The 12,218-nt window shown below is 36.6% G+C and overlaps 1 protein-coding gene across 2 annotated transcripts in view; it reads left to right on the plus strand.

Annotated features, from left to right (window-relative positions):
* Nucleotides 1-12,218, plus strand: part of LOC112053290 (protein sidekick) — a 78,175-nt gene that overhangs the window by 39,614 nt on the left and 26,343 nt on the right. For both annotated transcript variants that reach the window (XM_052881499.1, XM_052881498.1), the window contains 8 exons: nucleotides 2,726-2,845; nucleotides 3,742-3,897; nucleotides 4,882-5,008; nucleotides 6,079-6,374; nucleotides 6,933-7,118; nucleotides 9,060-9,472; nucleotides 10,374-10,596; nucleotides 11,286-11,482. In XM_052881499.1, the coding sequence (XP_052737459.1) occupies nucleotides 2,726-2,845; nucleotides 3,742-3,897; nucleotides 4,882-5,008; nucleotides 6,079-6,374; nucleotides 6,933-7,118; nucleotides 9,060-9,472; nucleotides 10,374-10,596; nucleotides 11,286-11,482 (1,718 nt within the window). The remainder of the gene's footprint in view (nucleotides 1-2,725; nucleotides 2,846-3,741; nucleotides 3,898-4,881; nucleotides 5,009-6,078; nucleotides 6,375-6,932; nucleotides 7,119-9,059; nucleotides 9,473-10,373; nucleotides 10,597-11,285; nucleotides 11,483-12,218) is intronic.

Here is a 12,218-nt window from a genome sequence, read left to right on the forward strand (position 1 = left end):
TCGACATGTACAATCATCATTATCAGCCAATTTAATGGCTAACTATAGGCCGCCCTAAGGAGATTAATTAATATATAGTATTATAACAGGGTGTATTAATACAATATATTAAATATTAATATTTATACCATTTGTCATACCAACATATTATAAACTTGATATCATATACTTGATCTTCCTTAGCTCAGAGTTTGTGTATATTCCGTCCGATCTCTGAAATAATTATAAACAGAGCGATTATCTTGGAAGATGGTATAATATAGGTTAAATTTTATAAACATCTACCTAGTTTCATTATAAAATTTATCATCACATTTTAAGGTAAACACGAAAATATTTGACGCAGTGAACCTTACAGCGTCTTTAATCTTTTTCCAATCTACCGGCCACACAATACATATTTATTATTAGGTATAGGCACTGATCTTATACTACTAGATATGGTACACACATTTAATGTAAGGAAGCTAAAACTGTATGAATTTTCATCTAATTACGATAAAATATTTTTAGTAGATTTTGAAATTTTATAATCTTATTTATTTTGCAAATATCCAGTCAATCTTTGCTTTTTATGTATAAATTAGTTAACATTGACCTTATTTACCCGAATGTACCATAAAAATCAATATATTCAAACCTAGTCATCAACCCCATTATACTAATATTGTCTACAATGCCGAGTTGTGTTCAGGAAGTTTATAAACTATATGTTACGTACACAATATATAATGTAAGTAAACACAAAATTGTGCAAATGTCCGCCCAGTGGAGTAGTTGAGTTTGGAACACTTTTCTGCGGTGATTTTTTGCCACGTAACGTATCTAATAGTATAAAATCATTGAGTGTAGGACACAAAGGTGTCAAGTTAACTATGATATACAGTTACAAAACCATATCAAGTAGCTTAACTCTGCATGCATTATTATACCTTGTTTTTGCTTATTACGTGTAATATTGTTGTGTGATCTTTTTCCAATAAAGATAGATAATAATCTTATCGGATGACGGATTTTTATCTACAATTCGTACATTACATTATTTTGTGCATGAAAGGCGTGAATGCGTCGATTTTTTTTTTATCTAATTTTTGTACATTTGTGGGTACAATATGATAAAAATACTACAAAAAGTTTATAATATTATACTAGTAAACCCGACAGATGCACTGTTTTGAGTTAAGATCCGTTTTTTTTTAAATCGGTCACATTATACCGTTTTTAATAGTATATCCAAACTGTCCAGAAATCTACTAAAACACAACACAATTTCATTCAAAACGCTCTAGCCGTTAAGGAGGAGATACTAACCAATCATCATTATCTATACTCTATACTTAATATTATATTAAAGAGGTGAAGTTTTGTGGTTAGGGGATAATCTCTGGATCTATTTCTTTTACCACAAGAAAACCACGTTATTTGTGAGTGTCATGGGCTTTATTTTATCCCAATATTCCCACGGGAACTAGGCTGTTGAAATCGTGAGGCGTCTGTTACTGAGCTATAATTTAACAGCCCACTACAAAGCCAGCCCTGCATTGCAAAAAACCACAACAAACTCACGTACAGACGAATTATAGTATATCAATTTACAATGATCTAGAATGGTAAAATACTAAATATTATGTACTTAAATAGTTTTTCTACGTGAAATATAAATATACGTATTTCCTTTATCAAATAAAATATGTATCAAATACGAATTCAAAGACCATATAGCCTTACTTTATTTGTAGTTTGCCATTGACTTATAAGTTGATTTTTGTCAATAAGTATTGCATGACGTGTTATTTTTTTTTTTTCAATGAACTAAACCGTGTGTACACTATACAATGTATATAATAGTTATGCAAAAATTTGAACAAGTAGAAGTAGTAGGTACTGTAGGTACTTACGCATTTTACGACTGAATACTAACCATTGTATAATTTATTCATAAAACTATGCGATTCAAAAGCGTCCATTGTGAAGAGTTTCAAAAGTTTTTACATTCTTATAGTATTAATTGATACGATCAATGGATGTGAACATGACTTTAGAATTTGGAACCAATTTCGTTTTATAAATGAATTTTGCTCATTATTATAATACATATTTCTTATTAATGTAAAAACTAAAAAGCTTCTTGATTCGTATAGTAAATAGTATAGGAGATGGTCCATTAATCACTTGAAGATCGAAAGGGACATTTCATAGTAGAATAATGAAATAGGACGTGTTACATTAAATAGATTTTGAGTTATGAAGGAGTCAAAAGTAGGCCTAGGCTAAGGTTTGTGTAGAGAGAAACCGGCAGACTTGGCACGTATCCGATAAACAATCAGAAACAATCTGAATGTTTAGCCTTTTTAGACATTTTTTTTTCTTTTAATAAAGAATATTATCTTGTAAATATGACCAATATCCCGTTCTCCTCCAACTATTCAGAAAGACTGTGTTAGGAGTAGGAGGAGGGTACAATAGTCCAGCGGACTGAGACCAAATCAAGACCTCTTGGTGATCAAGTGGTCCCCTGTACCACTGAGCCATTGAGGCATAGACTTTGTAATCACGTCGTGGTTTTTTTTTAAATTGTATGTTTAACGTTTCACCGCGTGGTTCAAGAAGTTGCTGCAATATCACGTTATTAATGGACAACTCCTAACGAATTGTTTTAATCTACGCATAGGCGTAGTGCACTGTACAATGTAGAGCTCGTACTAAGCGCGCGTGTGGCTTGTAGCGTCCCCGCCCATAATGCAGAGCGCGCCCGCCAACCTCACGGTGCTGGACGGCAAGGACGCCACCATCGTGTGCCGGGCCGTCGGCGCGCCAACGCCCAACGTTACCTGGTATTTCAACGGTACGACATAGTTTCCTTTATATCAGCACTATACATATAGGGCCAAGGCTTTCCTTGCTTTGTATAAAGTGACAATTTCTCCCTCAAAAAAGCAAAATGCTAGTCTAGTACACATTTTTTTCGTGGAGAATTCTTCTTTCACAACAGGGAGCGAAGTGATCACCGACTAAACCAAAGTGTACCTCGTCGTCTGATGATTAGACCTCGGGAACACTTTCGTTTTTTTTTAATCTAACCCAACTTGAGACCTGGGAATCGAATCCGGTACCTAGCATCTTTTTTGTTTGGAACTTAAATGAAAATTTTGGGGTTAAAACTGCTTATACCTTCTGAAACTGCCTAAATAAATAAATGCAGCATATAGGCAGCAGCATATTTTGATTTTTTCTTGCTTTGTACCTCTACGTGTCCCTGAGAAAAAAGGTCTTGACAGACAGACTAACGCTCAACAAAGCGATCCTATACGGGTTCCGTTTTTTCGCTTTTGCGGAACCCTAAAAACGATATTGTAATTATTAGTCACACCATCTTTGTTAAGCTCACAATAAACAAATAAACACTCATAAATGTTCATTTGCGTATTGGCAGGGGCCAATCGGCAATCACTATAGGCGAGTCCTACGATTGGTCGGTCGATAACCGCATGTCTAACCCTGCTGCTGGAAGCCTTACCGTGACCTTCCATGTTAATAGTTATGAGCAATATTACCATGCACTTAATGGTTAATATATTCGCTTCCATATAACTTAAACTCATAACAATTTTCAACTATTTATGAAGTCAGAAAACTGACTTGCATTTAAAATTCATTCTCGACGTAAAGTTAAAAGCTCACTATTCTCAAGTTGTTCGGCGGGCTTTCTCTAAAACTAATTTATCGCTCGAAAATTTTCAGATTCTCTCATAATAAATTTATCCGGGAGACTGCAAGCCCTGGAGGAGGGGGACTTGTTGATTACCAGCACAACTTCAGTGGACAGTGGCAAATATACTTGCGTGCGTGCGAATGACGCCGGCAGCGTTTCTGGCGAAGCATTCCTTACCATCCTTGGTAAGCAGAACTAACTATTGTTACGAATTCCTCTATTACAGGTGGTATTAACATTCATTATTTATGTCATTGTTGACGGGGGGTATCAATGTTGGTGTAAATAAGAAGGTATTTGATGACTTGAGTTCAGTTGTTTGTTAGGCAGCGTAGACACCGTCATGCTGCCAGTCGCGTTAATGATTTTGTGCAATAATGTTTTGCGCTGTAATTATTGTTTTTCATATATTGTTTAGTGTGGGCATGGAGAACATGTCGGGCCGGGAAGGTGAGTGTTTTTGCATTTTGAAAGTATCCTTTAAACCTACTCTCAAGGTCACAAGTCCTAGCACCTGCTCGTTTCCTCTGCCACAAAATAATGGTATAATCACTGTCGCTGCTATTACCCGACGTGTCACACTATACAATATGTGATAGAGTAAACTAAACAGAAATATTCCTATGATAGTTACTACTCGATTTTTTTTTCTGATTGTGCAAGTTCCGTAGGGACCTCAGCGACGTCACCGGGGGTTTCGAATTGAAACTTCTGACATCTACTTTAACTTTATAACGTTGTGTAAAAAGCTCTAGTAAGTATCTCGGGGCGCGAACGGTCTCGCGCGTAAAACGCCTTATCCGGACAGGCTCTTTGGGTTATTTAAATACTTTTCAACATAAAAGGATTGTTCCTTACAAGTTAGACTTGAAAAGGACAATCCTTCAACAACTTAGCGTGCTACCATTTGGTTAACTGACAGCACGGTCACTTTTGCTGTTTCAATTAAGTTAACTAATTCCCTAAATTGGTGGTTGTGGTTACTTTCGCATAATATGCTATTTTTTTTGTATCAAACAATGAAGTTATGTAAAACGTGAAACAGACTTAGTTTGTTTTCCTTGGAAGGAATTCCAGTCAATTTGATGTAATCTTGTTATAAATTACCAAAAATTTTTTTTGTATGTAATTTAAAAAAAATCTCCTAATTTTTATATTTTCTTTTTCAGTGCGTACTCAAATAATCGCCCCGCCCGTGGATACGCGAGTATTATTAGGACACACTGCAACTCTGCAGTGCAAAGTATCCAGCGATCCGAACGTCAAGTACAACATCGACTGGTTCCACAACAAACAGTAAGACCTATATTTAGTTGCCGCAAGACATGATCGAGATAAATCTTTACGCTTTATGATTTTTACGCATGGATTCTCTAACTTTTGCTTTCAAATTCAGGCAAGCTTTTATAGTGAAAATCGAAAGTATGAAATGTGAATGTTGTACAACTAAATAGTGGAAGAGATAAAAAATACCGTGCTCATTTATTTAATAGAAATGAATTTTTATTAAAATATCTTTAATGTTGACTTATAAAGTGCCGTCTATCAAAGTTATTGTCAGTAAAAAATGCAATGAGCTAAGCAAAATTAACTGATACGAGTAAGGTTACTCCACCACAGCAATTTAGTACACTCTTATAGCATAATAAAAAACCAAGCATTTATTAAATGTTTGCTTAGCTCAAAAATATTATAAGTTAAAACTGAATTTTAAAACAATTATCCCCAACCGATATAATTCTAAATTCAATATGGACTCCTATAAAAATGTCAAAAATGTTTTGTGCACCTCTGTAGTATGGGTATCAAAATATGTTAAGGTTTACCGAAAAATATCCGAAATATAAAATCATATCACTTACAAAGCTTGACTTAAAATAATAATTATTAGTATTAGTTTTTTATCTCTTAGCTCGCTTTTTAATTTATTCGCATGTCGCTGTTAGTAAACCATGAATTATTCATCAAAGAAGCAGTCTTTTTAGCAGGAAGGCCGACCCGCCTGATTGTAAACTCATTTAATCAACTAATGGTGCAAGTAGCACTAAAACAAAAAGTATAGAGAACCTTAGCTACAATATTGATTTCAATACTAATATTATAAATGCAATAAGCAACGAGTGGACAGTGTCTGTCTGTTTCTTAAATAAGAATGAATTTATATCACTCAGCCAAAAATCTTTCAATCCGGTTTATGAGTGAAATTAATTTCTTACATTTTGACGATTAAATCTCTGAACCTATTTCAGTTAACCATCTGACTAATGCAGATGATATTTGACAGGTGTTTGCATTCGTCGGTTTTTCACGGAGGATATCAAAATAAATCAATTATTTATTGTTTTGATATAAAGCGTCAATTGCAGGCCCATGACAGCGGGCTCTCGCGTGTGGGTGTCAGCCGACGGCGCGCTGCAAGTGCAGGCGGTGCGTGCGAGTGACGCGGGCGAGTACACGTGCGTGGTGACGTCACCCGGCGGCAACCACACGCGCCGCGCGCTGCTGTCGGTCATCGAGCTGCCGTTCGCGCCCACCAACGTGCGCGCCGAGCGGCTGGACGCGACCCCGCAGCGCGCCGTCAACGTGTCCTGGACCCCCGGCTTCGACGGCAACTCACCCGTGCACAAGTACATCGTGCAGCGGCGTATAGTGCCCGAGTTCGGTAAGTAATTCGGAAGCACTAAACAAGCTACACTATAGGTACATACTGTCGAATGTCTATCATAGAGCTGCGCTTCGCGCCCACCACGTTATCTGGACCCGCAATGCGCCCTCGACGTCTCCTGGACCCCTTGTCTTTGACGGCAACTAAAATAAATAAATAAAATCTATTAAAAAATCAATAACCGACTGAATAAAATATAATGGTAAATCCAGAAAATGTGACCCTATGTTACTTCCATAAACGAGACACCTTATACTTTGTTGAAATCTATCACGCTATAGGCTGCAGAGCGTGCCATAGTGCTTTAAAAAAAAATCAAAATGGCGGTGGGTCGTTTATATACCAGGTTTCACTTCACACAAAATCATACATCTTCATACATTTAAAACAATAAAGTTACTGACAAATAATAATTTATAGCAATACACCAAAAGCTAGTAATCATGAGACAATTAAAATACAAAAAAAAAGGAATATTTGAAAATGTTCCGAAATATTACAATATTGTGTTAGTATCATAATCACTCTTATTACGACAGTACTTTAATTTTTTAGGTCCGACACCTGATCCTCTGCTGAACTGGGTCACGGAATCGATGAACGTATCGGCTACTCAACGTTGGGTGTTGCTAACCAGCTTGAAGGCAGCCACGTCCTACCAGTTCAGAGTATCAGCCGTCAACACCGTCGGAGAGGGTCCCCCGTCTGATCCAACTGAAGTTCTGACGTTGCCGCAAGAAGGTATCAATTAATAAATTATTTACAATTTATATACAGGATGTCCCGTAATTAATGGATTAAACGCTAATGATACACCATCTAATTATCTAAAACTACAGTTCGTTTCACTCTTGAAGGTTTGTCGCGATTCACGATAATACTACTATGAATTTCATACAGGCGACTGTTACTTTACCCATGCTATCTGAAAAGTAGTTTTGAAAAAATATCTAGGGTAACCATGTTATATATTTTTTTTCGGATTTTTCTATACATCCTGTATATGTACAGACATTATGTATATCCAACCTGTAAAATAACACCATCGGCTTTATCTTTATGATACGTGTCTACTTAATCCGTTATCAGGATAAATAAAAAAAGTATGTTTGTTCTCACTAGTTCTTAAAACATTCATCCGAGTGTGATAAAACTTTAGTGAGTTAATCTGTGTATTGTCATGTTGTACTTCAACACAATAATTACACACTGTAATTGTATTGCGTAAATGAGGCGAAAGACGTGTCTTCTTAAAGTACCTCGGCCTGTAGGCACGTCGATCGTCTTTCTATAAACTAAATAATGCATGGGAAAGACATTTATTATCGACAGATTACGTGATGAAGTTGCGATCGGATCTGTCATTCCCATACATTTTGTTAGTTTTCGAAGCGTTAGGTCTCTTTTTTCGTTGGGTCTCTTTCTACGATCGCAAACGCTTCGAAAACTAGAAAAATGTATGGGAATGACAGATCTTGATCACGTGACCTGTCGATAGCAAATGCCATTCCCATACATTTTTCTAGATATCGAAACGTTTGCGATCGTAGAAAGAGAATCGACGGGCCCTAGTTCAATAAAAGAAAATAAAATATTTTTCTTACGCTGACATTATAAAGATAATTTGCTTTAAATAATAATTAGTAGGTATTAAGGAAGTGTTTTATTTATATTATGCACTATAGAAATATTAATTACTCTTAATTTCGTGAATTGTACTTGTACTGTACCGTACTATAGCGACTTATCGACCACAATACAACGATTTTTCTTTTTGGATCAAGCTGCGAACGACATAATATGCTGCCAAGGTATGCAGACATGTAAAACCACATGGTATATTGAAATCGTATCAATTACTACATTTTTATTTCCGCTTTCAATTGTATCTTCGTCCTTTGTCGATCTTCATGTCTCGTCACTTTATTTTATTCTAATAAATATTGTATTAAAGGGTATATGACTGCTATGATAAACGAAAATGACAATCTTTTAAACAATGTCGTAATTAGACAAGCATTGGATGTATAATAAGATATTTCTTTCTATAATTGTCATTTTAAGTTCATTTATGAATGTATCATTTAAAATATAAGTCATGTACCCAGTATGTTTTGCATGGTCGATGCCTTGCCTCGATTTATGTCGCGAATGCTACTTTGAATTTACTTTACTGAAGTTATTTTAATTATATTACCACGCCTGTACTAGTTGGCAATGCAAAAATCATAAAATGCATGAGATCGGTAATTTTATGATTATTATACCTACATTATTAGTTTAGTGATAGTGCGGTTATTATCGGCGCATGGGTGGCACACAAAAGAACTTAAGAACAATGCAATAACCATGGCGTCTGTTCCATCTAGTGTGGACTGTAAGACATACATTACTTTAAATAAAACGGCACACTCCAGATGTTATAGAATGTGGGACACAATGTAGTTGAATGTTCAATACAATCGGTTATAGAACTTGGGAGTGTAGTCACCTGCGCGGTGTCAAGATCACGAATCCGCCATTTTTTGTTGCCTTGTTATTAAGATGTTTTTTGGTGGCACCTGAGTAATTTTAGTTGCATCATGGGCACGTCTCTTAATACTTTCAATACTTGTTGATCGTCATGTCTGAGTCTATCAAGCCATGTATGTTACGAAAAATCACACGGTTTTTATATTTTAGCACCCTCCGGCCCGCCGTTGGGTTTTATGGGTTCAGCGCGATCGTCCTCCGAAATAATCACTCAATGGCAGCCACCTCTAGAGGAACATCGGAACGGACACATCCTCGGATACGTCATCAGATACCGTTTGAAAGGCTACGACAATAGTCCGTGGACGAACCAAAATATTACCAACGAGGCTCAGAGGAATTACCTCATACAAGATTTGATCACGTGGAAGGATTACAACGTACAGATCGCTGCGTACAACGACAAAGGCGTTGGCGTGTTCTCGGATAGTTACACGATTAAAACAAAAGAGGGCGTCCCCGAGGCGGCCCCCGACAGCGTCCGCTGCGAAGCGGCCAACTCCACCGCCATACAAGTGTGGTGGACGCCGCCCAACCCACAGAAGATTAACGGAATTAATCAGGTTAGTGTTAATGTGACTACTATCGCCAATATATGTATTTTATATTCAATCAATATATCAATAATCACACACACATTCACACATTATATTGTTTGCATTACCTATCTCACAGCAACCTTATATAATGAAATAACTTCGACCTTTTTAAAGTAAGATCTTGGCGACCGCGACCAGGTCGCACGACCCACTGCTTAGAACGAATTTATATTGAGCACTAAACAAAGCCCGAGACCGCGTCGCGCGACCTTTTTTGTTTAGTGCTCCATATAAATTCATACTAAGCAGTGGGTCGCACGGCTCGGTCGCGGTCGCCAAGATTGGAATGCTATTATATATATTTACCTTTACAATTAACGTATATTCTACGAGTATAATTGATATTAGTGCAAAATTTTGATGAATTTTGATGAATATTGGTGCTGCATTAGAATGGACTTTAGAGCATTGGAGAGGGACATCTTTCTCATTTTGAAGTTGAATTATTCAGGGATACCACGAGTACCACAAAATACTTCGTCATCGTTATAAGAAACATTCACAAGCATAAAATCGTGACAGACAGACAACAGATTAAAATATTTGAAGGAACAATACATACAATACATTAGTAGGCCTGAAATACGTACCACAACATGATATATCGTGAAGAGTAAAATACATAATCGACTAATATTGACCGAACCAGAAATATCGCGCTCTCTCTTTCGTCAATAAATACTAATTTATTATGAAACACGGCTAAAACTCACGTGATACAACGTCGAAGTATGCCCGACTAATTTCGAACCCATACCCTTAGTCATAAACTGGTTCTTGCAAAGCGGCACGATCCAAACTGATCAATAAATACTAGTAAAAATACAATACTAGGATTTATTTCAAAATTGATTATTTGTTATAGGGTTACAAAATTCAAGCATGGAAGTGGGACGAGGCAACCAACGACAGCGTCGAACACAGACTTGTTAGCGTCCCGCCCAACCTGCTGGACCCTCTGACCGAACAAACAGCTCTGATAACTGGCCTCGAAAAGTTCACAGAGTATAACATCTCCGTGTTGTGCTTCACCGAGCCTGGTGACGGACCTCGCAGTGACTTCGTGCTTGTGAGAACTAAGGAGGACAGTGAGTTTTACTTGTTTCTTCATTTAATCTTAAACTGGTAGTTACGAGCTATTGTGTTAAAAAATCAATCTTTGGCTTCAATTGTGCCACTCGTGTACTTAGGACACTAAGACCCGTATTAATGGAGGTTACATAACTCATTTTTTTTTTTTTAATATTTGCCATATCTTTTTAATATGACCAATATTCCCATACCTATACCTATATAACTTGTCGGGAAAGACTGTATTAGGAGTGGGTACGACAATAGTCCAACGGGGCCGGGATCGGACCACCACTCTCGGTGATGAGTCGGACCACTTTACCGTTGGGCTATTGAGGCTCTAAACTTGACTTAGATGAGTGCAATGTAGCGTCATTTCCCACCATATAAGTAAACATCAGATTTATGATTTCTTGTCTTCAAATTAAACTTTGTGGAATGTCTATATGTATGTTATAGGCCTAACTCGAACCGCCAAGCAAAGCAAGCTTTTATTTTCCATATTCTTGATAAAAAGTAATTTGATACCCGTATTATGGAGTTGCATAACTGTATTGTGAAAAAAAAACATTATATTTCGAAGGATGTATACCTAATGAAATCAAAAATTACTTTAATTTAAATGTAAAATTACATTACAATAAATTCATAAAACTTTGATGAAAACTATTTACATAACGATTACATAAATACACATATTTTTCAGAACCGGACGAGATTGTAAACTTACAATTCGATGACATATCAGATAGGGCAGTGAGGGTATCTTGGTCGCCACCAAAGAAATCTAACGGAGTCCTAATAGGATACAAATTGAAGTATCAGATAAAAGAAAACCCCGATTCACTCAAGGAGGAAGTTCTGCCGCCTAGCAATACCAGTATAAGGGTGGAACACTTGCAGGTAAGTTTCAAGCCTGCACTGATGAGGTTTGATATATTGTCTATATCACAAAATTATCAAAAAAGTCTACTTAATGTAAAATACTTCTCTGCGAAATTTCATCTTTATACGTCAAGTGGTTTTTGAGATTTCGTGATGAGTGTCCTTTCGCGTATTTTTATATTATTAAGATAATATAGCTTATTTATTTTATATATGTTATTGGCATTGTATATAATTTATATACAGGGAACGGAGTCACGGATATCCGTCAGTAAATAAACAACTTTCCTTTATAGCGTGTAGTCGGCATCTGTAAGCTTTTTGCTGTTCCATAATACTGTCAACACATAACAATTGCGACATTCTCGCAACAAATAAGCGTTTTTATGACACGCCAGACAAATGTATACCCGTCTACGGTTAGATACAATTAGGTAGAAAAGTTGTTAACTAAACAATAACCACTTTTTGTCCGCTGCTTCGTTGCCGTGAAATTTAGGTCGAGCCGTATCACGGGCGCTACTCCAGATTATACTTAACCGTTAGTGTAATGTGTAAGTCAGGTTAAATGCTTCCAATTTGTGAGACTCTCGCATAAATTGTTTCAACAGTTTTTACACTATTCCCGCCAAAACAAACAGACCCGAAGGTTTTATTTCATTGGAAAAAAACGAAAATTCTATCCCGATTTGCTTGGTCTTGAACTTCCGTTCTTTTTAAATTTGTGCATAGGGATATGGATTTATATTTATAT

This window comes from Bicyclus anynana, chromosome 5 (assembly GCF_947172395.1).
Source record: "Bicyclus anynana chromosome 5, ilBicAnyn1.1, whole genome shotgun sequence".
Lineage (NCBI taxonomy): Eukaryota > Metazoa > Arthropoda > Insecta > Lepidoptera > Nymphalidae > Bicyclus > Bicyclus anynana.